Genomic DNA, 27488 nt, shown 5'->3' on the forward strand with positions numbered 1-27488 from the left:
AGGACCAAAGCCTAAAAACATAAAATTTGAATTTCTTACATTGATCAGCTGGGGCACTAAAAACAGATATATATGATAAGATAATTAGGAAATAAACTCAGAAATAAATTGAAAATCATACTTTTGTGCTATTCTGAACCAGGTTTGAGTGAAAAGCCGTGCAACACTTTTCAATGTTAGGTCATTTTTAATAATTAGAATAATTATTCTGGGAAGACGGAGTGAGTGAATGATCTGAAAATTTTGTATACAAGTTATTGGGCTTGACCTTCATCTAATGGAGCATGGATCTTGAAAATTATTTTAAGTCCTGTCAAATGAAATAACTTTCGTGGAGTTCCTTTAAGAAAAAAATAGTCAGAAAAATGATAAAATAAGAGCTTGTATTAAAAAAAAACATTTACATGAGAATGTTATTTTGATTGAGTGAATAACATTTGTTTAAAAAAAATTGTTTAGCTACAAGAGTCTCCTCTTTAAGAAACAAGAGCCCGGTTTGAGCAGGGTGATGCTCCCCGAATAGGTTTTGGACACAGAAAAGTACACCTCTTGTAGTTTCAGAGTTATGTCCCTGGAAAATGTTCAAAGTGCAAAAATTCCAAAATTAGACAAGGCAGAGTAACTGTTCTTTGCACTGCACTTCTAATTAATGCTATCTATCAACCTACAAAGTTTCTTGTTGATAACTCTTATGGATTCCGAGTGATGTCCCAGACAAAGTTCAAAATGTAAAAATGAACAAAGGGCAAAAAGTAAAAAATTTGGCAAGGGGGAATTCAAGGTCTTGTGCACTGCACATCGACCAATTGAGATCTATTTACCTACAAAGTTTCATGTTGATATCTCTTATAGTTTTAGAGTTATTTACCGGACAAGATTTTTCTAAAAGGGGAGATAATTCAAAAATGAGGCTGATCAGAGTTATGGTTCTTTTGGACGCCACTTCTACTTAATGAGATCTATCTACCTACAAAGTTTTATGTTGATATCTCTTGCAGTTTTAAAGTTATGTTCCAGACAAAGTTCAAAGTGTTAAAATTAACAAAGGGCAATAACTCCAAAATTAGGCAAAAAGAGTTATGGTTCTTGTGCACTGCACATCGTCCAATTGAGATCTATTTACCTACAAAGTTTCATGTTGATATCTCTTACAGTTTTAGAGTTATTTCCCGGGCAAAATTTTTCTAAAAGGGGAGATAATTCAAAAATGAGTCTTATCAGAGTTATGGTTCTTTTGCACTGCACTTCTACTTAATGAGATATATCTATCTACAATGTTTCATGTTGATATCTCTTGCAGTTTTAAAGTTATGTTCCAGACAAAGTTCAAAGTGTTAAAATTAACAAAGGGCAATAACTCCAAAATCAGGCAAAAAAGAGTAATGGTTCTTGTGCACTGCACATCTACCAATTGAGATCTATTTACCTACAAAGTTTCATGTTGATATATCTAATAGTTTTAGAGTTATTTCCCGGACAAGATTTTTCTAAAAGGGGAGATCATTCAAAAACCTAGCAAAATAGACTTATGGTTCTTTGACACTGCACTCCCCCTCAATGCCCTCTACCACTGTATGAAGTTTAAACAAATTATCTCCCATGGTTTTTAAGTTATGCTCCAGACAAGACAACGGACGGACGGACAAGATGGCGACTACATGCTCTCCCTTCGGAGAGCATAATAAAACTGAAACAATTTAGCTTCCATTATATGATATAAAGCTTAAATTAAACAGGAAAAGTTCAAGTTAGGAGGCCCAAAAAACTAATGCTGTTCACGGACGTCTCCATCTAAGCAAACAATATTAATAAAATAAGGCAAAATATATTACCATAAAATTGCTTGAAATTTAGTGGAAACTTATTTTGTAAAAGCCATTCCCGACCTTTCAGCAAAATCACCCAGAAAATTACTAAAACAGTAGCTGAATAAATATTTGTCAAGGAAAGATTTTTTTCTTGTTAATTATGAATGTGCATTATGTAACAGACACTCTTGTTACAGACATGACATTTAGACTACATGTGTATATATGTGATTTTTCCACCAAACTTAGCCTCTATTATCTTTAAAATAGGTGTGAATAAATACCTAGCATAGCAACTATTATTTTTCTTCACTCCGAAAATCACAACAAAAATTCACCAGTACAAAACAATGACATTAATATCAATATATACAATAAAAGTATTTCAAGAATTTTTTTTTCTCTCTCATATTTTCAATGTAAGTAAGGCTACACAAAAAAGAAATTAGCCTTAATTTCAGATGTTGCTGCAACTGACTTGAAACAAAGCAAAGATACTATTGAAACTTACATGAAGCAAAGAAAGATTGTAATTTGTTGTAACTGATATGTAAAACAAGTGTGTTTTAAATTCAAATTTTTTTGTCACCATAAAAACTATAAACAGAGTTTTATTGCACTTTTATTGAAGCTTATTTAGTTATTTTAAGAACATTCAGAAAATCAAGTAAAACATTTTAATCTCATATAGGGTTGTACTTGACCGCAAAACTAATATGAACTTAATAAGATATTAACTTTATAGCGATGATAAGAGCAACAGACCAGGTTATGCTGCCTTGTTATTATTTTTTAGCTTTAACAAGACTTTTGTCTCTAATATAGTCATTAATTATCCAAGTTTTATCTTGGGGGATTAAAATCCTTACAAAGGGTATGAACTCTTTTTAAACACTTTGGTCGTGAATAAACAGTCCATCTTGATAGAATCCTTGGAATGATGGTGAGGCTAGATATATATCTAAAAATTAACGTATTTTTAACAACAAGTACAATATATAATGTATACATAACAATATATAATAAGAAAACATCATGAAAATAAACAAAATTCATAGAAAAAAAAAATAAACAAAATTCACTGGAAAAATGATTTATCATTTATTCATGGAAAATGGGTTAAGAAACTATATACTGTAATCTACATAATTGAGCCGCGTCACGACAAAACCAACATAATGGGTTTGCGACCAGCATGGATCCAGACCAGCCTGTGCATCCGCACAGTCTGATCAGGATCCATGCTGTTCGCTATCAGTTTCTCTTCTTGTTATAGGATTTGTAAGCCAACAGCATGGATCCAGATCAGACTGCGCCGATGCGCAGGCTGGTCTGGATCCATGCTGGTCGCAAACCCATTATGTTGGTTTTGTCATGACGCGGCTCATATAACAAGAAGCTGTATGTTTATAGAGAACTAGCAAAATTAGAACCAATTGAGGAGACTGGAATGTTGAATGAGTTTTTTTACAATGCCTGGGTATAGAATATGTGTTAATCAACAAGTAATCGAAATAAATGTACATAATATCATTTAAAATCTACAATTATTAGAGCTGTCATGATTCAGTGCAAAGCATATTGAAGATACATCAATATCGGATGACAGATATCGGATGACAAATATCGGCTATATATTGATATATATTCCTAATTTCTTGTATATAATTCACTTTCATACCTGTTTAAATGATTTTAGTAAAATACATGTTCTGTTCATACAAATATGTTGTGTCCTGTTTATAAATGTCCTTTGCATGATATTTTTTCAGACCATTTTTTGTCATCACTCCTATGAAATGTGTCCATTATGTAACAACAGTTTAGTTTTAGATTAAGTATTTGCTTTTGTATATGTTTTGGGTGAATTTTCATAACTTATAGACATTTAAATAACTAATCAAAGTTATCGATTTTTTCAAATGTGTATCAATTATTGATCAACAGAAAAATATCAACGATACATCAATACCGTCTCTATCCATGACAGCTATAACAATTATTTACTTTTTTTCTCATAATCTACAGTTACAATCATTAACCATACAATTTATACCTTCAGTTTACTGTTACAATCACTAACCATACCATTTATACCTTCAGTTTACAATTACAATCATAAACCATACCATTTATACCTTCAGTATTTTTACAGTTAAAATCATTTACCATACCATTTATACCTTCAGTTTTATAGTTACAGTCATTTAAAAGCTGATTTGAAGGTTGACCAGTAACTGCAGTAACTTTTATTAAAAATAAAAGAAGGACTTACAACAGTTTTGCAGTCAACACTCAATATCTATCAATAAAAGACATACAATATAAAGCACACAAACAAAATCATTAAAGCAAGGTATAGTATACAAAAAGATACAGCTGTCTTATTTAGTCCATGATGAATTAAATATTTGAAAAAACCTTGAAACCAAAAATATTCTTATTCGGAAGATACCTTATTTTTTCCTTCAAATATATACTATGCTCAAATTTGATATTTGACAATATTGATAACTGATACACAGTCTCTTTGTAAATGTAAAATAAACATGTTTTCACTTCACACTAAGTAGATATGCTATGTTTAACATGTTACACACTATAGGTGGTCACAATATGAATATAGAGTGTCATTAGAGAAAAAAAGGGAGTTTTTTATAAGAAAGGACAAACTTTACTTGTCTTGTAATGGGAAACGCAGCTTTCCCATACATAATTGATTCATTTTTTTATTCAAATTATACACATAGTCGGTTAGAATTTCATAGATTTCAACAAATTTCTGTAATTGAAATATTTTACTCAAGGATGATCATAGTACGTATATGAGCCGTGTCATGACAAAACCAACATAATGGGTTTGCGACCAGCATGGATCCAGACCAGCCTGCGCATACCGCGCCAGTCTGGATAAAGGAATCCATGGATGTCCGCTATTCAGTTTCTCTTACTTGTTTATACGGTTTTGGTAAGCGCACAAAGATGAAGCATGGATCCTGATCAGACTGCGCGGATGCGCAGGCTGGTCTGGATCAAAGCTGGTCGCCAACCCACTATGTTGGTTTTGTCGTGACGCGGCTCATATCTTTTCAGACATTGTTATAAAAAAACAACAGACACAATCAATATGTCCACCAAACAAAATAACGTGGGTGGGGGGTACTACATCTATTGCCTACAGAAAATTCAAACGACAAAAATGTTTGATTTTTTTTTTTTTCAATAACAAGTGAAAAACTAGACTATCAATTATTAACAAGATACAGGTTTGTTATTTTTACATTCACTAATATAAAGTGATAAGCAAAATTTGAAAAGTTTTATCAACAGTTAATTTCTAAGTAATAACAAAATAAGTTTATTTTTTTTTATTAATACTGGCCAAGTAATATCTAGATTAACATAAATGTATGATATTCTTACTTCATACATAACAAAGATACCTTTCTTCACAATATCTAAAAATATGATTATTTATGTACACATTTTTCTTTTCAATCATAAACTAAAAAGTACAATCATTTCAATTTGATACAAAACAAGTAAAATTCATAAAGTCATTTAATACCAAAACAATGCAATCCAAATTATTTTTCTGTTGTTATTTTTTATTCCATACAAACAATTTTACAAATGACCTTGACCATTCATAAATGACCTTGACCATTCATAAATGACCTTGACAATTCATAAATGACATTGACCATTCAACCATTCATAAATGATCTTGACCATTCATAAATGACCTTGACAATTCATTAATGACCTTGACCATTTATAAATGACCTTGACAATTCATAAATGACCTTGACCATTTATAAATGACCTTTCATTAATGACCTTGACCATTGACAAATGACCTTGACCATTCATAAATGACCTTGACCATTCATAAATGACCTTGACAATTCATAGATGACCTTGACCATTTATAAATGACCTTGACATTGACTAGAGGTCATCATCTCCTATGGCATCTTCAAAAGCAGTATTTGTAACAGAGTCTCCATTCTGTGCACCTCGTCCCTTCCCTAATTTCAGATCCTGTAATAAAATCACACCTTATGTTAAAACATTATATCTATAGCTTCTAAGTTTTTAATGATTGGTTTATTTTTTGTAAATAAAACCTGACACTGTAAATGTCAAATGGTGAATTTATAGCTTAACTGGAGGAGGGAGACAACAGGTGCATTATTTCACAGACACAAGCCATTCCCCCAGCAGAACCTCAATAAAAAACTTTAAAGGGCAAGCTTAATAACTTTTTCATATGAAAGTGACTGACGACACTTGTAGGGGGATGGTATCGGGGAGGGGAGTGATCTTCTTTGAGAAGTACTAACATAGGACTCAGGAATACTCCCATCTTACGGAAGGGTTAACATTGGACTTTCAAGATTAGTCCTGTCTTACAATTAGTCTAACATAGGACTTTTAGAATTAGTTCTCTCTTACAATAGGTCACAATAGGGCTTACATAGGACTTTTATGATCAGTTACGTCTAATAATAGGACTAACATAGACTTTCTGGATCTGTCCCATCATACAATAGGGCAAACACTGGACTTTCAGGATCAGTCCCATCTTACAATAGGGCAAACACTGGAATTTCAGGATCAGTCCCATCTTACAATAGGGCTAATTTAGGACTTTCAGGATCAGTCCTGTCTTACAATAGAGCAAACAACATTTTTAGGATCAGTCCTGTCTTACAATAGGACAAAAAAAGGACTTTCAGTATCAGTCCCATCTTACAATAGGGCTAACATAGCACTTTCAGGATCAGTCTCATCTTAAAATAGAGCTAGCATAGGGCTTTTATGATCAGCTATGACTTACAATAGGGCTAAGATAGATTATCAGGATCAGCCCTGTCTTACAAAAGAGTAAAGCTAGCACTTTCAGGATCAGTCCAGTCTTACAAAAGAGAAAACATAGGACTTTCAGGGTCAGTCAAGTCTTACAAAAGAGCAAACATAGGACTTTCAGGGTCAGTCCAGTCTTACAAAAGAGCAAACATAGGACTTTCAGGATCAGTCCAGTCTTACAAAAGAGAAAACATAGGACTTTCAGGGTCAGTCAAGTCTTACAAAAGAGAAAACATAGGACTTTCAGGATCAGTCAAGTCTTACAAAAGAGCAAACATAGGACTTTCAGGATCAGTCTCAGTCTTACAAAAGAGAAAACATAGGACTTTCAGGGTCAGTCAAGTCTTACAAAAGAGAAAACATAGGACTTCCAGGATCAGTCACAGACTTTACAATAATATTTTCATTGCAGCCAATATAACATTCTATTAGACCATCTCTAGTATTCTAAGAACAAAATAATAAAATAAAAACTCTTAACAGTATAGAGCCTGCTCAGATTACACAGATGTACAGGCTGGCACAGCTCTATACTAGTGGCGGAGACTGGCACAGCAGGTTAAGAAAGCCAAGAGTATAAAGTTTGGTCAGAACACACTTATTTGTTTCCTGGCCTAGCTCCATATTGGTGGCATATATCTTATTATTAAAGCTGCTTACACTAATAGGGTTACAGACTGAAAACAAAACATGCAAAATTCATATACTTACTTGCATTTTAGACACAGTTTTATTCAAGTGCCTTGTTGTGACAGGTAGGTGGGTTTTTTCTTCTTTCTGTAACAGGATATACAATATATGGATTGTGACAGGGAGGTTAAAATATGTGAATGGTAGCTGGATATTGAATATATTTAATGGATGAATGGTTAAAAATATACAATATATAGCTTTTACAGGACAAGCCTTGAATGATTGTTTCAAGGTATTCAATAAATATATATTTACACAGGAAAGTCAAGGAAAGTAGGACCTAAATTGAACAGGAAGTAAAAGAAATGTAACAGAACATTAAAGGAACTCCACTGAGGTTCAAAAGCCTAAAAAAGTAAAACTTGAATTTCTTATATACATCAGCATGGCACTAAATCAGCAAGATATGTAAAAAATAATTAAGAAATATACTCAATGTTAAATTGCAAATTAAATTTTGTGCTTTTGTGCTTGTGCTTTTGCAAAATTAAATTTTGTGCCTGATTTTGAATAAAAAGCATTGCAAAACATTTCATTTTTGGGTCATTTTTTCGCAATAAGAATAGCTATTACTTAGTAAATGATCCAAAATTTTGCACATGTTTTTGGCTTAGACTTACATCAAATCAAACATTAATATCAAAAATTTTATTTTCAGGCCAGTCATATTCAACAACCTCAGTGAAGTCCCTTTAAACATATCTAACAGGATTGTCCAATGATAGGTTTCACTTGAATGTAACTGAATGATCTGATTGTAGTAAGAATCAGAAAATTTCTTATTTAAACTTTTGGTCTTTGTCTTTTAATTCATCCCCCGTACAGTTTCTAGAAATTTTAAATTTACTGCTTCACTGCTGAATGAGGATCAGGTCGGCCCCTCAATGCATCAATTCAGAAACTAGTGAGTATTTTAGTAAAACCAGGGTCCTATAAATAAGTTAGCTACGTAGCTTCCTCACAGGAAAAAAACACCATCCCTATGGCAGGAATGGTGGGAATCTTAGCTACAAGGAAATGTTGCAGGTGGTAAGAAGCTACTAGTCAACAGAGGCCAACATTCGTGTTACCCAAGGAATGTTCAACAGGATATTATGATAAATATAAGGCATAATACAATGATAAAAACAGGGTTATTTGCAATATTTTAGACAATATATAATATTTTTGTGCAAAGGAAAGGTTGTAATGTAAATGGAAAGACAAAGCATCACCATAGTGCAGTAACATTCTAACTCATATTTAACTATATAAGGAGTTAACCTGTTACTGCACTAGGGAAATGATACACACTGGGTATTTATATAATTACATTTATTTGAATCTAGGATCTTACGTTGGCTTGAGTGAATATAACTTATATCTTGTTTAACCCTCAACCTGCTTTTCCTGCTCTTCATTTTGAAACTTTAGGGTTATCGGGTAAATTTGTGGATCAGTGGTTTAGTTAGCAACTCAGAATTATTGTCAAAACGCTCAAATTTCCTCTAGTGTGAATATCAAATCAACCAACTGGTCTTTAAATTCTACCTTTGCATGATTAGTTAATATCTCCTCATGCGAAATGTCCAAAAATTTTATATCCGCTAAATTTTCGACACGCAGAAATACCCGGTTATACAGCAATCGGCCAACAGGTATAAGCTTGATCAGACTGCTCGGACTACGCAGACTGGCCTGCCTCTTAACCAGCAGGTTAAGGGTTAATGTCAGGAAAAAAATGTGTGTAAGAAAAGGTTTTACAAGTGTTAACATTACCTCAGAACTGGGCGACTGCACCAAACCTGACGGGATACTATTTTCTCGTGCAAAGCTTTTCTTCCCTCTTCTTACTCTATCAGATGGCTAGAAATAAAATACAAAATTACTTCAAGTTACAATCACAGCTTCAGGGAAACAATTTTTCAGTTCGGCGGTCTTAACTATTAAATTTATTTGTTTGTTAGGACATATGCATGTGAAAATTGATATCCTGAAGTAATTACATCTTTGTGTTACAAACATTGTGGTGTTAAGCCATACTTAAGTCTGTATCCTGTTTGGAGCTGCCAAGTTCAAGGAAGTAGAGACAAAATTGGTTCATTGAATAAGCTTCAAGCTCACTTAAAGATATACTGTGTTCAAATTTGGTATTGGAAAATATTGATAATTGCTACATAGTCCCTTTGTAAATATAAAATAAACGTGTTCACTTCACACAAAGTAGATATGTATGTTCAAAATTCTACACACTATAGGTGGTAACAATATCAATTTAAAGCGCCATTAAAAAAAACACGCAGTTTTTTTTGTAAACACAAACTTTACCTGACCTGTAATAGGGTCTACTTGACCTATAATAAGGAAGGCAGCTTCCTGTACATAGTTTATTCATTCTTTTATTCAAATTAGACATATTCAGTAAGATTTCATTGATTTGATTAAAATATTTTACTCAAGGATGACCATAATATATCTTTAACATTAAAAAAAACAACTTCAAACAATTCATTATCTTATTCTATATTGAAAGTTTCAAAGGTGAAGAAAAGCTGTCGGCAGGACTATTCTCATAAGAACCTTGAAAATGTAGAATTTTCTAAGTTCAATAAGGACCATAGTTTTGTTAAAATCTATGTTAGATTTATGGACCCTAGACAATGACCTCCTACTATGCTTTCTAATAAGTGCATGAAGTTTCAACCCATTCCCTTCCATAGTTTTTGAGACACCAACTTGCACGCAAAACATAACTAAAGAGTAAAGCCAATGCCTTGGTGAGTACAATAGCTCTCCCTATTCTTTGAATAGGTAGAGCTAAAAACTAAGACCGTTTATGATTAAATTACAATTTGTGATTAAATTACAATTTGTGTAAGTCTCAAAGTCTGGCATTGCTCAAATTCACAATCCATAGCATTGAAAGACAATTTATGCAAATGATTTGACGGTTTACCTTTTTTATTTTTTTCCCTTGTTTCTTCATGATCAATTCTTCAACCATTCCTTGCAGACACATGCTCATCAATATTGCCTATAATTAACATAAACTTTTCAAATAAAACACAGAACCCACTAAAATATTTGTTTTTTGTTTGTTTGTTTTGGGTTTTACGTCACATCGACACAGTAAAGGTCATATTGTGACGTTCCAGCTTTACTGGTGGAGGTCCTCAGGTGCCCTACAGTGCATTATTTCAGGCACGAATGGGTACCTGAGTAGAACCACCGACGTTCGGTAAGCTAGCTGGATAGCTTCCTCACATGAAAGAATCCAAAGTCCCTGTCGGGTTTCGAACCCACAGAGGTGAGGGGCAAGTGGTTTGAAGTCAACCACCTTAACCACTCGGCCACGGACACCCCCTAAAATATTTGTAGCTTCCCTGTGCCGTTTTTGCAACTCTGTAAAAATGGTATTGCATGGCCATGTATATATTTTGATGTGACATCATTTGCATTAAACATACATAGTGTGAAGATAAAATGTCAGCCTTACACTATAGGTGAGTCAATAAAATTGATTCTTTTTCACTTCAAAGAGTCTTTATTTTGTGCATGTGATAAAAAGAATATTATATTCGTATGGGTTTATTACTGAATTTATTGAACTTGTTGAATAAAATAATATTATACTCGCACAATATAACTGAATTCAAATTGTTCAATAAATTCAGTATTGAACTTACACTCAATCAATATCCTCTATATAATATAATATATCTGGTGCAAGACATTTTGTGGAAAGACATCTCGGTGAATGCGACAATTCATCAAATACAGTCCGACCCCGGTTATTCGACAACCCTTTATTCGAATACCCGGCATTATCCGAAGTAGATCGGCGGTCCAGTTTTAATCTCTATATAAATCAATATAAATACGAGCGTATTATTCGAAATGCATTATCCGAATACCTCCTATTTTTCGAAGTTAAATTTCGGTCCCGAATTTACAATTATAAAAGAATTTCACACCTGTTATTCGAAGCCAGCCTAATTATTATTGGAAGCCAGACTAATTGGCGCAGATCCACTCGCTTACCGGTCGACTTGTGAAATTTAGACAATCATGATAATGACTCTTTGTGTGTTCTTTAATCAACTTTAATTACCGAAAATGAAAAGCAATGCACCGTGTCCGAATTTGTTACTGTTATTGCGTGAAGATGACAGCATACCGTATATGTAAATTTGTCAAAACATCCAAAACATTTTTTTCATTAATTGTAACGCTACATGAGAGCCCTAATTTATCCTAATCAAAAATATCAGAGTTTAGCTGTAAATACAGTAGTGGCAACACCGCCCTTATCAAGGCTTTGCGCAAAACGAAACTATACATGATGTAGAATAAAATGCAAGTTTTTATGTCTTCAATGTCAATACAATAATTTTTACGCATCTTTTCTTTAATATTTATTTTTCTCAATTGATAACAGGAAGTAAGTGTGTTGTAAAAGGTAGTTTTGCTATGATTGTCAAAGTGGAGTAGTTTTCGTCTATCACAATATTCCGATTTCGATTATTCGAACCCATCGATTATTCGAAGTAAATATTCAGTCCCAGGCACTTCGAATAAACGGGGTTTGACTGTATGACACTTAGTCTATACTGAGGTCAACATAAGTAATCGAAAATAAGTTTTAAAACTATCAAATCACCCTTAATTTTGTAATCTCATTCATATAAATAATAACACATGTAACTCATGGAAAATTCGATAAATATCCTTCAGAATGTATTTGTAGTGTTCAATTTATAACAAAAAAAACAGTGGGGCAGTCTTGTCATATTTTAGGCAGTTTTTATATTTTAATCCTCACCCTTTTTTATCATTAATAATAATTTTTTATTAATGACCATTATAATACATAACTACATATAGTCAATCATTTTGAAATAATAGCCTTTTAAATATATAACTAATTAAGCTCAACTGAACAATGAAATAATTACAAAGTTATATCGATGATAGCAAAAATTTAGACTTTTGACCTTGAAGGTCAAGGTCATTTATGAAAGAAGGTCAAGTTTAGTCTGGTCTACTTGAAGGTCTTGTCCCAAGGGTTGATGTGGCCAAGTATGAACACAATTATTCAAATTTTACGCTCACTTATTTAAATTTGAGCCGTGTCATGACAAAACCAACATAATGGATTTGCGACCAGCATGGATCCAGACCAGCCTGCGCATCCGCGCAGTCTGATCAGGATCCATGCTGTTCGCTATCAGTTTCTCGTCTTGTTATATGGTTCGTAAGCGAACAGCATGGATCCTGATCAGACTGTGCGGATGCGCAGGCTGGTCTGGATCCATGCTGGTCGCAAACCCATTATGTTGGTTTTGTCATCACCCTGCTCATTTTTGTTTACTTATTTAACTTACTTGTTCAGACTGTATGGTAACCCACTGTAACGTATCTTTGGCAATCAAATATTCAAAAGAAAGTTCTAACATTGAGGAATCTGGGTTGTCGCTGTTGTCATCTACCTGAAATATGTTAAAGGCACATTATTATGCCTCAGAAACGATAAAATTTTTACTTCCTTAGAAAGGGCAAATATAAGTTTTATAACATTTAAATACATGTAATGGTATAAGAGCATATTACAAGCTTTTTACCTGAAAAAAGTAGCCAACAAATAAACAAGAGGGGCCATGATGTCTATAGGCCCCCGGGGCACGGCCAATTTAAACCCCAGGGCTTTTATTTGAACAAACTTGTTAGACACCCATTAGAAGATGTTTCATGCTATATATCTATATCCCGGTGGGTCCAATTTTTACCCCAGGGTTTTTATTTGAACAAACTTGGTAGACACTTATTCAATGGTGTTTCATGATGAGTATCTAAACTCTAGCTCTTTGGGTTTTTTAAAAGAAGATTTTTTAAGTTTTTACTATACACATATAGTTAAAAACAATGGAACCCCTGGGGCTGGGCCAATTTTGACCCCAGGGCTTTTATTTGAACAAACTTTGTAGCCACTCACTAGAAGATATTTCATGCTTAATATCTAAACTCTAGCTATTTTGGTTTTTTAAAAGGAGATTTTTTAAGTTTTTGCTACACACATATAAGGAAAATCAATGACCCCCCAGGGCGGGGCCAATTTTGACCCCAGGGCTCTTATTTGAACAAATTTGGTAGACACCCATTAGAACATGTTTCATACTAAATATCTTAGCTCTAGCTCTTTGGGTTCTTTAAAAGAAGATTTTTAAGTTTTTACTATATTCATATAGGGAAAATCAATGACCCCCCGGGGAGGGGCCAATTTTGACCCCAGGGCTTTTATTCAAATGAACTTGGAAGACACTTACTAGAAGATATTTCATGCCAAATATCTAAGCTCTAGCTCTTTAGGTATTTAAAGTTTTTTCTTTTGGTTGCCATGGCAAACAGAGTTCTGCATGGAATTAAATTCTTTGAACAATTTTTAAAGGTGACCACCAAAGGAACATTCCTGTGAAGTTTGGATGAAACTGGCTTAGTTGTTTATGAGGAGATGTCATTTAAAGTAAAAGTTTACGGACCCCAGATTGACGCCGGACGAAAAGTGATCTGTCACTTTGTGACAGGTGAGCTAATAATTATTTGAAAATCTTGGGAAGATAAATTACTAAGAATCATATCTTTTAAATCATATAAAATATTCTGACAAAACAAATTTAACCAAATTGTTTTTCATTGGTTTTTCTTTCTTTTTTCTATATCCATTGTTTTCATCCATTCATTGTTTTTAAATTATACCCTCAGACTATCCAATATATTCCCATATTGGACCCTGTAGCATGACAGCATCTAATAAAATCATTCTATATTGGACAATTCAGTGCCTTTGGTTTTTACATGTAACTCAATGATAAAACCTGCTCACGATGAAAGTATCTGAGTGAATTTTACATTAAACACTGTAAATTGCCATCAGTTTTCCCAATTTCGCACATAAAGAAATTATCTTTGTTAAATCTGACAGAAAATATCAAGCTGGGTTATCATTTTTTTTTTCAATAACTACAGGAGATATATTAAAATATTTCTTATCCAGCTACTGTCTATATTATCAGCTGGTTAAAGCCTTGCTGGCTAAACTTATCTATCACCAGTCATCACGTCACATGATAAGTCTATGATGTGATGGTTAACAGCAAAACAGAAATACATATACACGCTGTTTTAATATCGGGGAAGGGTGGGGGGAGGGCGGGTGTTGAGTAAGAATGAAACCATTTAAATAATCTAAAAACATGATTAAACTAGACAAAATCAGGATAAATCAAATACATGGTTGTTGTTGGGATGGAGGTTTATCTAGTTTGCTGCAAAAGTAAATGTTGTCTCGCTAAAGCACGCCAACATACACTTTCTCGCTTAACAGATAAACCTTTTTCAATTCCAACATCAACCATGTACTTCCTCTAACTTCTATTGGCCTGTTCCAAATTCAAAGCAAGACAAGTCCATTATGCAAAAATTCAACAAAATTAGGGGTTTATAATATATAATACATTACATATACATACTGTCGTAGTTATTCTCCAGCATCTTATTCTTGTTATTTTGAACACAGCTTCTTTTAATGAATCCTGAAAATGAAAAACAAAAAAATCTATGACTAACCAGAGCTTTTGACTGACCAATACTGTTGGGAGGACTGTGTGCTTGAATTTTCTCCGTGCTTGATAATTAAACAATAGCCTTGATAATGCAGAATTTTCTCAATTCAAAAAGAGTCATAAGTCTGTCAAAAATCCATGTCAGATTTATGGGCCTTAAACAGTGACCTTCTATTATGCTGCCATTTAAGTGTGTGGACTTTCAAGCCATTTCCTTCAACAGTTTAGGAAAAACCAACTTGCAAGCAAAACTTAGCCAGTGTTAACCCATAATTCTGACAGCACAAGCTTAATATGTCAAATTCTGACATCACCAATTTAAAATGGCAAATTCTGACGTCACATAATTAAATTGGCAAATTCTGTGGCAATACAAGCTTACTGGGTATCCAGATTAATATGGCAAATTCTGACATCACACACTTATAAGTTTTTAGATTTAAAAGAACTCAACTGAGGTCAAAAAGTCTAAAAACATAAAAAAAATTTTTTTTTCACATACATCAACTGGGGCACATAAAACAGAAATATATACAGATAACTAAAACATATACTCAAAAATACATTAAAAATCATATGTTTGTGCTATTCTCAGTCCTATTAGAGTGAAAAACGTTCAATATTAGGTCATTATTTAGAACTAGAATAATTATTCTGGAAACTAGAAATGTGTCCATAGGACACGGATGCCCCCACACGCCACTGTTCTGTCAATCTTATGACTCTAGGTCAAATATTTTTTGAACTACATGCCACAAAGTGAAAACTAAAAATCAACAAAGGGCCATAATTCTGTTAAAATTGGTCGCAGCAAAAATTCCTTCCTTTACTACCATCTACACCTTAAGGTTGTTCATCCCTGTAAGTTTAAGCAAAATCTGCCATCCGGTTTAAGAGGAGTTGCATTCACAACATTTCTACATAGTATATAGTGAAAAAATCAACAAAGGGCCATAATTCTGTTAAATCTGGTCGCAGCAAAAATTCCTTCCTTTACTACCATCTACACCTTAAGGTTGTTCATCCCTGTAAGTTAAAGCAAAATCTGCCATCCGGTTTAAGAGGAGTTTGCGTTTCACAAAAATTTCTACATAGTATATAGTGAAAAATCAACAAAAGGGCCATAATTCTGTTAAATTTGGTTGCAGCAAAAATTCCTTCCTTTACTACATCTACACATTAAGGTTGTTCATCCCTGTAAGTTTAAGCAAAATCTGCCAACCGGTTTAAGAGGAGTTGCGTTCACAAAATTTCTACATAGTATCTAGTGAAAAAATCAACAAAGGGCCATAACTCTGTTAAATTTGGTCGCAGCGAAAATTCCTTCCTTTACTACCATCTACACATTAAGGTTGTTCATCCCTGTAAGTTTAAGCAAAATCTGCCATTCAGTTTAAGAGGAGTTGCGTTCACAAGATTTTGGGACGTACGGACAGACTGACGGACGGACGGACAAGTGCAACGCTATATGCACCCACATTGTGAGGGCATAAAAACTGTGTGGAATCGGTGCACATAAGTTGTTGGTATAGACTTACATCAAATTGAGTAATAATCTCAAAAAAAAAAAAATTCCAGACCCGCCTTGTCAAAAAAAAAACCAGTTGAGTGCCTTTAAATGCCAAATTCTGGCATCGTAAACTTACCGGTTTCACAAATATTCTGAAGTTTAATTCTTTGTTACCAGCAGCAATGATCACCCGTGTATGAGGCTGGGGATAATCCACTGTACATGAATGAAACTGAATATACCCATAATGCTTTAATGTTCTTGCTAATCTTAGAAACTGAAATGAAGAAAAATATATAAGGAATATATACAGTCCACTCTCGTTATCTTGAAGTCATGGGGACCGTAAAAAATTGAGGTACAAAAGTAGAGATCAATTAATATATCTTATATACAAATGTAGCTACAGAAGGGGAAAAAACGGGCCTTTAAATATTTGATTGAAATAACGAAAAATCTAGAAATTGAGATAATGGTTGTTGACTGTATATAAGTAATAGTCTAAGAAACATTGAGCATGATTGAAAATTAATCAAAATTAAAACAGCACACATTAAGATTTATGCATATTTTCATGAAAAAAAATTTTGAAAATGTATTTAAAAGTCAAATATTGTGAAGCGAACAAAGATGGTAAGTTACACATTGCAAAATGAAACTTACAACTCAATTATGATTCCTTACTCTAGCTATTGTCCAGAAACCATTTTTCTATTTTTAGTTACAGTGACCTTGAATTTGAACCCAGGGGTCCAAAAGCTATCCTAACTTGGGTCTTCATCTAAACTTGCTACATACTTAAGTTTGTTTACAATATCTCATTCCTAACTCTAGTTATTGTCTTGAAAACCATTTTTCTATTTTAAGTAACAGTGACCTTGACCTTGAGCTCAGGAGGAAAAAACAATCCCAACCAGTTATCTCTAGTTATTGTCCGAAAACCATTTTCTGTTTTTTAGTAACAGTGACTATGACCTTGAACCCAATGGGTCCAAACTGCAATATTCAAAGTTTGATTATTACCCATTCCAAACCATGAAGTAGACCAATCCATAGACAAGGTGATTTCTAAATACCCACTTAAACTTCATTTCTTTATTTGGGGATGTATAATAACCTTATATTATTGTTTACCTTAGACATGACTCATTTGAGTTTTTTTCACACATATGTAAACAACTCAAGCTTCCCTGAGACATAACCAAGCTTATCGGAGAGGCAAACCTCTTACAAACCTTCCAGTCTGAGAGGAAACCTCTCTGTCTTACCTCTCGTTTTGATCCTTTTTGTTGTAATGATTTGAGATGCTCTTTCTGATCCTTTGTTACTAGCACCCATTGTCTCTCAATATCACTGACAGCCTATAAAACACACGTATTTAATGTAATTACAATATGCAGGTATATTTCTTTATTCCAAGAGCCTGCACAATTTTTACTTGCTATATAAGATGAGGAGATGTATTGCCTTTCTGGTCACTTCTCTAGTAGTGGTTAAGTGTAATAGTAAGTAACAATGAAACAGGTCAAAGTCACAGTGCACTTTTAACACTTTAATCCCACATGCCCCTTTATTAATTTATTCAAGCATGAGAAAGACTAGGGTGAGAGACCTTGTATGAAAGATATCTATGTTTATTTTCCAAACAATTTGTTTGTTTGTTTGTGTGATTGGGTTTTACATAACACAGACACAGTATAGGTCATATGGCAACGTTCCAGCTGTACTGGGGAGGAAGACCTCAGGTGCTCTTCCGTGCATTATTTCAGGCACGAACGGGCACCTGAGTAGAACCACCAATTTTTTCAAACAAAAGCACATGTTTGTTTGTTTGATTGGGTTTTACGTCACACCGACACAGTATAGGTCATATGGCAACGTTCCAGCTTTACTGGGGAGAAAGACCTCAGGTGCCCTTCCATGCATTATTTCAGGCACTAACAGGCAACAGAGTAGAACCACCAACTTTTCCAAACAAAAGCACATGTAATGTAATAAAACTAAAATTATCAGTATTTAAAAATAAGTCTACCTGAACATACAGCAGATTCATGGCAACTTTATTGGCAAGTAATTCATCATCAAACGAAGCATCCCAGTAACTGTAAAATATAAAATATTTACTTTTTATATATTTGATACAGGCTAAAATACTTTTTAAGTAAAATATACATGTACATTCTTCAGGTAACAAGCATCTAATATGCTCTTAAACTAGTAGTAAAACGTTATAAAATTTATGTTTGTCCTTTAACTAAAACCTAACTCCAAATATCTAATAAATCTAATTTTAAACTGCTACCTAAAGGACATGCTCTACTTTGAAATTGCAAATGTCCATTGTTAACTAATGGAATTTCAAAATTTAAATTCTAACTCTTAACAGAGGCTTGAGAAATAAAGCCAGGGCCCTTGATCTACCAAATCAGCGATCGAATATCAGCTGCAGTCCCCCAGCAAAATTGTATAGTTTTCCCCCTAATAGAAGTAAAAATCCCCCCTCAAAACATAATTATAAATCCAACTGAAAAAATCAGAAAGTTATGCTGTTTTTTGACAAGTAAAATCAATCTGTTTCACAGCATCATTGTCAGCGGAACTGTTTTCCGTTTCACATGGTTCGATATTTGTACGGATGCATGGGAAGACTTTCGTTCTCAAAATGTTTCACAACAGCAAGTTGTATCGGGAAAAAAAAACACTGATATTCAAAAGGTGGACCAAAAAATTACCACATACACTGAAATATCCTGCTGAGGGTAGCAACCCACTTTCCCCAAATTGGATTGACGGCCCTGAAAGCACAGAGGTAAATGCTGACCTGACTCTATACTATTTGCACAGGTTGCATTGTAGAAAGTTCATGTTATTTGAAGACACTTCCAAAACATATCATTCATAAAGTCACTTATTTACCTTTTCCTGAGGACTATTCTATGAACACCTTTAACATTGGCTGACTTTAATGATATTGATGGGGACTCAAAATCTTGAAGCTTTCTCACAACTGAAATGATAAAACAAAATATCTCAATTAAAAATATCAATATACAATAAGAAAAACAATATATATTTAAGCATCCTTCAGCATTTTTTGATGCTTTAATACTAGGGCTGGGGCGAGTATCCGAGTACTCGGATAATCACGAATCAAGTGAAAAATCGAGTTTGAATATTCGTAAGCTCAGAGATCGTGGATCGCGATCTTATTTGTTTATATAACAAAAGATCTGTGGTTCGATTTGTGAATCGTAAGTGCTGAATCGTGGATCGGATCAGATTGTCACTTATCCGATGATCCACACCCCTATTTAATACTGAAAAAAACCTTTAGTGTGTCTAAAAATCATGTATTCAAAAATAATCCATAACACGTTCACTCATGTTAATTCCTGTAAGCATGATTCACAATCCTTTCTGCGACATCTTAATCTTAAGATCTTAAATGCTCAGTAAATAACAACCAACCCGTCATTAAATTCTACCTTTCTATTATTCCCAAATACTTCCTGATGCAAAATGTCTGAAATCTTGAATTTGCTAACTTTTCGACATGCAGAAATATCCACTTATACAGGATATGTATCTGAAAGATTTTTATTTTCCAAAAGACAAAAATATCCCTTACAAAAAGAGCTAATCAAAGAGAGTTTACTCTGTCAGTAAAGGTAATTTCATTTATGATAGTTTAACATTAAACCAATTACTTTCATAAGAGAAAGCAAGTGAAAATATCTGTGCGGGCAAGAAAACAAAATCTTACTAGAAGTCTCGGCCTCCCCCTCCTTCTTTACCAAGTATAGACCAAAATAATACACAAAATCATCCGGTAAATCTATCTGGGAGGCGACAGTCTGAAAAATATCAAAACAAAAAGATGTGATTTTATGCCAAATCTTGCGATATTTATATCTCTTCCACTGTATCAGACATATCTGGATATCGAGGGTTGACTGCAAAACTGTTGTAAGTTCTTCTTTATTTCATATAAGTTAACAAAAATTTTGCAGTCAACCCTCGATACTCAGATTGTTGCATGCTTTGTAAAGCAGCCTTCTGCTTTTGTAAAGAATAAATATGTAATTTTAAGATAAATCGCTTCATATAATTGTCAAGTCAAAAGAATGTAGGCGTAAAACTGAAAATTGTTGTCGATAAAATACATAAACAATAAAGAAACCCCTCAATAAATCTAATCTATCAGTCCATTCTCTATATGTAAATTATTAAAGCGGACAATTAGTTTCCTGATTTTCTATTCTTAGAAACAAACATCAGTGCCGAGCTATAAATAACTCTTCGGATACTGTTTTGAATAAGGTTTCACAGAAATATATGATGCACTTTTCCAAGAATAAATTATTGAAATGCTTAGTTTGAAACAACACTGAATTGTTTTCAAAATAAAAACAAAAGCTGAAGGCCACTTTAAACATAACACCTCAATCAATGGAATAAACTACTGTAAACATATATATACATTGTAGGTTCTACTCAGGTGCCCATTTGTGTATAAAATAATGCACGGAAGGGCACTTGAAGTCTTCCTTCACCAGTAAAGCTGGCAAGTCATCATATGACCTATACAATGTTTGTGCCTTGTAAACCCTCCCTGCTCCCCAAAAAATCAAACATTTACCTTCGGAGGTCTTCCTCCACCAGTAAAACTGGAAAAGAGCGCGTACGACCTATACAGAGTTTGTGCGACATAAAATCCAACAAAAACAAAAACAAAACATGTACCTCCAGCACGTGCCTCTCCCCCACCTCCCCACCCCTCCCCCCCCCCCCATTTAATCAAAACCTGCTTTGTACCTCTAGCACGTCTTCTGTCTGGTCTGTGGAGATGATATTCACTGATATCTTGTGACCATTCATTAAGTAAATATCTAGACTCACATTCTCTGGCTGTTCTTTCTGCGTCTCCTAAATCAGAGAGTAAAAATTCTTCGATTTCATATCTGTTAATCAATATGGCTTTTGACATTGTTTTTTTTATTTGTCTCTTTTATAAAATACAGACTTTCTCCTATTTTATCATTGATGGGCAGATTATTCCCCTTGACAGATTTTTGAAACTCACAGCAAAACTTGTATCTTTAATAAACATATTTTAAAGCACATTTTTATAGTTCTAAAGAATATCTTTAGTCCTTCAATATATTTATCTTGCATATACAACTTTAACAAAAACTTTTCTTAGATAACAAAGGGCAATAATGCAATAACAATTAAAGCTAGAATTCGGGGCCTTGGATAATGATTTATTAGAAATTTACATAAAGGGCAATAATTCAGTCAAATTACATCCCAGAGAAATGTGTCTTGGACAGCGACCTAAAAATACAATCTTGAAGAAGTGTTAATTTTCAAGCATATACTCTCAATTGTTTTGCAGATGCAAAACTTTTATCAAAGAGCAAATGAGTGGGTAGTTAAGCTCCACATTTCTTCAAATGGTTAACTAAAAATACACATAGCTTCACATCGTTTGTATGAAATACTATTATAAACAGATGATAAAAAACAACAACAACAACAAAAAAACACAATTCATTTTGAGTGACATGCGACACAACATGAGAACAACAGACAGATGGAAGGCCGGATGAACAAGGGTAAATCTAAATGTCCCCCCTAAGTGGGGGCACAGAAAACACATTACAAACCTGTTGCGCTGTTAACAAAAAGCTATTGAACACATCACTATTGGCAATTGCTGCCTCTTGACTCACTGAAAATACAAGAAAATAATACCCACATTAAATCCCTAATCAAAAAGTTGGACCCATCCATTAACATTAAACAGATCTTGAGTTTTCAATTAACACCATTATGACATAGACATATACATATGAAATTGAAGAAAAACTAGAAATGTGTCCATAGGCCACGGATGCCCCCACAAGCCACTGTTCTGTCAATCTTATGACTCTAGGTCAAATATTTTTTTTCACTACATGTGCCACAAGTTGAAAACTAAAAATCAACAAAGGGCCATAATTCTGTTAAATTTTGTCGCAGCAAAAATTCCTTCCTTTACTGCCATCTACACATTAAGGTTGTTCATCCCTGGAAGTTTAAGCAAAATCTGCCATCTTGTTTAAGAGGAGTTGCGTTCAAAAATTTCCACATAGTATATAGTGAAAAAAATCAACAAAGGGCCATAATTCTGTTAAATTTGGTCGCAGCAAAAATTCCTTCCTTTACTGCCATCTACACATTACGGTTGTTCATCCCTGGAAGTTTAAGCAAAATCTGCCATCCGGTATAAGAGGAGTTGCGTTCACAAAATTTCTACATAGTATATTTAGTGAAAAAAATCAACAAAGGGCCATAATTCTGTTAAATTTGGTCGCAGCGAAAATTCCTTCCTTTACTACCATCTACACATTAAGGTTGTTCATCCCGGGAAGTTTAAGCAAAATCTGCCATCCGGTTTAAGAGGAGTTGCGTTCACAAGATTTTGGGACGTATGGACGGACGGACAAGTGCAACACTACATGTATATGCTCCCACTTTGTAGGGGCATAAAAAGAATTATAAGGTCAAAGGTATAACTCCATCTTCAAGTTTGGGATTCCAAACTGCCTGTTTGTTTACCTAGCATGATATCATAATTGCCTTTCCATCAGTAAATGGCACAATATCTGATATAAGGCAACAACTAAGGCAACCCAAAGCAGAACAAAGTCAATGATCTTTCTTGTTTCTATTCTTTTCTAATAATTATTAAAGGTACGCTCTATCCAACAATATTGCCCCTAACAACATCTGTACAATTTAAAAGTTTTTGCTCTCACTGAGTTACAGCATAGAAACTTTAAACCTTAAGTTATAATAATGCTTACAGTAAATTACATCATACTTATATAGTTACCTGAACATTTCTAAAATACACAACCTTGCAAGAGCTACATGTATCGATAGGACAGCCAGCTCAACTATTCTAAGAGCTTGATAGTAAAATAAGAGCCTTAATAATGTAGAATTTACTGACAAGTCACAAGGGCCGTTATTCTCACAAAATATCCGAGTAATGGGCCTTGGACAATGACCTCATTTTATGTTCTTTTGTAAATGTGTGAAGTTTCAACCTATTCTATTCAGTAATTTTGGAGATTCCAACAGGCCTCTGAGTAGAACCACCAACGCTTGGTAAGCTAGCTGGATAGCTTCTCATTCCAAAAAACCTAGGCTGATTCAAACCTACAGCAGTGAGGAGCTTGGGGCTTGAAGTCAAAGACCTTAACCCCCCACCCGGGGCGGGCCCAAAAAAAAATTTTATAACAATCCCAAAAAAAAAAATAAAATCCCCAAAATTTGTATAATCTTTCTAACTTTAAAATCCGTCTTTAAATTCCATTTTTTGGCCCAAAGCTTTTGGGAAACAACTTTTTTTGGTGGGAATGGTGGCAGGGAATTGGCTCCAAACTCTTTCTTTAACTAAAATACGAAAGATATTATTTAAGATCTAAAATAATAGAATATATGATTTAAACAGGACCTTTCAGTCTGTCAGAGCACTCAGCTTTCCTTAGTATGGACAGTAAATCAAGCGCCAGTAGGTACTAGGTAGCTCTTACATGAAATATTTTAGTAAAAGAAGTTTTTTTCAAGTTCAAAATAGTATACATAATTCAGTTAAAATCCATGGAATACTTTGATCTTTGCCATACAATGATGATCCCTAAGTCATGTGAGAAATTTCATATGATGACACTTGCACAATAGTACATACTCAATCTAACAGAACTATGATCAAATGCTACAGACCGACGAGTAAGAAAGTCCCACTTTCTGTCAAATAGTCAGTGCTATTATAATAATTAATTAGACTGAGAAATTTCAAGTAAAAACCTTCAGTATGATGACGCATGTTACATACTCAATCTAATGGAACTATTATCAAATAGACAAGTGTTATTAAATTTAAAGATATTATTGCCAAAACATTACAATTTCATACCTGATCATGAAAACTGTACAGCAAACTAAACCTTGCTGTGCAATGAAACACGCCATTAATGTGGATGTTAAAACTCTGAAAAAAAATTATAATAATTTTAAAATTAAAGTACAAGCTAAAGTTTATCATACATGTAAGAAAACAGCATAACGGTCTGATGGAGCAAGGTTTAACAAATTATTCTTCAAATAATTCTAATATATTTTACAGTACAGTGTTTCTATCTTGGACATACAGTAAACTCCGCTAATAACGAACTCATTGGGACATCTGTCCCTTATATCCGGAGTTCCTTGTAAGCATATAGCGAATTAGTTCCTTGTATCGGGAGTTTTTATAGCGAACAGATTTACATATAACAAACTGATTGTTAAACATCGTCCCCCATTTTGAAGAGCATTTCGTCACCTTGGTGCGAAAGGGTTGTAACTCAATATTTGTAAATTATTCAGGAGAGACAAAAAACCTTTTATTTTTTTCATATTTAAATTTATTGTTTTTACTGCAAGGATAGCTTATACAGTATAATAGATGATTTTAATTCAAATAGAAATAAAATTTATATCATTATTTACAAAAAGGAAATTTGATAAAGTTTTAGTTACAACCGTTTCGCACTAACATTTACCTTATATGAAAAAAAAATATTGGTGCGAAACGGTTGTATCTTATTTTTTTTTGGTAATTTCTGTCAACCTTATCTGACATTATGTTTTAAAAAATGCCCATGTTGTTGATTTTTAATAAATAAATATTCAGTGTTGTTTATATTTTGTTAAATTCAAATATATAAGGCTTACATATATGAAAATACATCAGATATACAATTTTCTATTTATTGTCCTTATTTGGCTGTATACATTTTTTAAAAAAAATTCATTAACAAATTCACAAACAAAATAACCTTGAAATTTCCTGAGTATTACTCATGTATTTCATTAAAAATAATCAAACTCTGGAACAACATTGAAACTATTTTCTGTCTAATTATTGGTCATGCACAACAACAAGACAAATTAAACATGATACAGATTTTAAGTAACTAATGAACACTTAACGTTGCAAAAATATATAGAACACATTAGTCTTAACATTTAAAAAATGATAGCTGGGCTTTTTGTGTTTTGCTACAAATGAAATTTATATTAAAGCATTTTTCCATTTACATATTGGTGCCTCATACAATGAAATTGGTAACTTTTTCCTGTTACATCTAAATTGAATAACAATATTTCTCACCTGTATTTGGGCCACATTGGTGAAAATAGCAAAAACCTCTGAGTTGAGGCAGCCCTCAAGATTGTTTATACTGAATATCTTGGAACTGTGGGTATTGCCGAAATAATTTTATGAGGCATGAGTATACATTTTACTTTCCTATGTTACATGTTAGCTACCAAAATACAAATTTTCACTACAGTATGCAAGATAATAACATTAACAATTTTGTATAGTCTGTTTTTAAAAGTAAAATATTGTATTACAGTCTATAATAAAATTGAATAAAATTGAACATTAACATTTTAGTTAAGCAATTATGTGAATAAGAAATTGCAATACCAAGACAATGTTAACTAAAACATTTGAACATTTGCAATAAAAGTCAACATACTATAGACACAATTATTACAGTTGGGATAATTCCCTAGGCTTCAGCATGTTTGTTTTTCTTAGTCTAACATGCAAAAACTGACTATTTTTCAGTCAGTTATAACTATACATAAGGCAGAAGTATGTAAAAAGGATGATGTACCCTTGGAATGATCTGTTTTTTGCAAAGGAACAAAAGATCTGCATATTTAGCCTGTGGGATAGGTATGAAGTTCTCTCTTAGTTGTTCTAACTTAATAGACAATGGACTTGGAGGAGTCTGACGAGATTTATGAAACAAATCACAATGGAATATTTCACATCATAGTCACATTGGTAGCTGAACTGATTTGGGGCATGAATTGAGAGATTCAATACTTTAATTGACCCCCAGTAAATTTTTTCATTTTTCAGTGTTAAAATGAAAGTTCTTGATTTTTTGATGCAAGACTTTTAAAATCAAAAAAGTCTGCCAAACTCATTTCATTTACAAAGTATGGCTTCCCAGGCCTTGCACTTCGTATAATGGCTGCCCACTGGGATGTTGAATAAACTGAAATATTTTTACTTGCATTTTCAATTGTGGCATGGATTGAGTCTCCCTCATTCTGTGTATGTCCCTTTTCAAGATATTTATGAGTTATGGATTTGAGGTTAAATTTTTTGAGACAGTACCATAACATACCAATATAAAATTTATTTTTGTTTTGTGCAGCACAGTTATCACTGTAGAAGATGAAATTTTTCTTGCCTTCTTCTGACTTTTGCTTTATGAAATGAAAGAGGCAAGAAGCAATTTCACATGCCCCTCTGCTTGCAATTGACTCATTCCAAACAAAGCAATGACCATTTGCAGAACCCATGTCATAGATGGTAAAATTTAATGTACTTAGTCTTCTCTTGTAGTACAAACAAGATTGGAATGATTGAGGGGTTAGAAGAATTTCCTCCAAGTCAAAACAGGCTACAACATAATCTGGGAAGTTTTGACTTTTTACCTTTTTTTTGTCTGCTTCCTTGTGTTCTCTTGCTTTTGACTTATTTATTACATGTTTTTCATATTGAAATTTCAAAGTTTCTTTCTCTTCAGGCAGAGAATTTTCAATTGTTTGGCAAATATCACACTGGTCTTTCTTAGGCCGATGAAAAGAAAGATTGAACTCTGTGTTAAAAATAAATCTGTAGAATGACAATTTTACAGGTTCAGCTGCCTCTAAGGAACACAATTGTACATACAGTGAATACATCTTAGGTAAACTAAGACCAGCAGGTAGATACAACATTTTTGAATTTCGCCTGCAATAGTGGCTCTCCACAGTTTCAAACGAGTTTATGTGATCTCTTACCTTTTGAACACTTGCTTCAGGAATTGTGTTTGGTCTATTTAAATACTTACCCCTCTCATCTTCATTGCAAACACCTATTTGATTTAATTTCTTGTGTACAGT

The 27488-nt window shown here is 33.5% G+C and overlaps 1 protein-coding gene across 4 annotated transcripts in view; it reads right to left on the bottom strand.

Annotated features, from left to right (window-relative positions):
* Positions 1–5325: 5325 nt before the first annotated feature.
* LOC132745550 (sorting nexin-17-like) overlaps positions 5326–27488 on the bottom strand; it is a 30236-nt gene continuing 8073 nt past the window's right edge. The window contains exons 2-16 of one of the 4 annotated variants that reach the window (XM_060734500.1): positions 24451–24525; positions 23834–23927; positions 22151–22239; positions 21297–21407; positions 20245–20335; positions 19398–19488; positions 18514–18583; positions 17750–17842; positions 16618–16758; positions 14879–14941; positions 12737–12841; positions 10309–10386; positions 9132–9218; positions 7392–7457; positions 5326–5852 (exon numbers count right to left, since the gene is read on the bottom strand). In XM_060734500.1, coding sequence (XP_060590483.1) covers positions 5760–5852; positions 7392–7457; positions 9132–9218; positions 10309–10386; positions 12737–12841; positions 14879–14941; positions 16618–16758; positions 17750–17842; positions 18514–18583; positions 19398–19488; positions 20245–20335; positions 21297–21407; positions 22151–22239; positions 23834–23927; positions 24451–24525 — 1347 coding nt within the window. In that variant the 3' untranslated portion in view covers positions 5326–5759. Of the gene's footprint in view, positions 5853–7391; positions 7458–9131; positions 9219–10308; positions 10387–12736; positions 12842–14878; positions 14942–16617; positions 16759–17749; positions 17843–18513; positions 18584–19397; positions 19489–20244; positions 20336–21296; positions 21408–22150; positions 22278–23833; positions 23928–24450; positions 24526–27488 lie in introns of those variants that run through there. The other 3 variants (XR_009627853.1, XR_009627852.1, XR_009627854.1) reach the window with 3 other exon arrangements.

The sequence above is a fragment of the Ruditapes philippinarum genome, unplaced genomic scaffold (assembly GCF_026571515.1).
Source record: "Ruditapes philippinarum isolate M1 unplaced genomic scaffold, ASM2657151v2 ctg1988_1_1_1_1, whole genome shotgun sequence".
Lineage (NCBI taxonomy): Eukaryota > Metazoa > Mollusca > Bivalvia > Venerida > Veneridae > Ruditapes > Ruditapes philippinarum.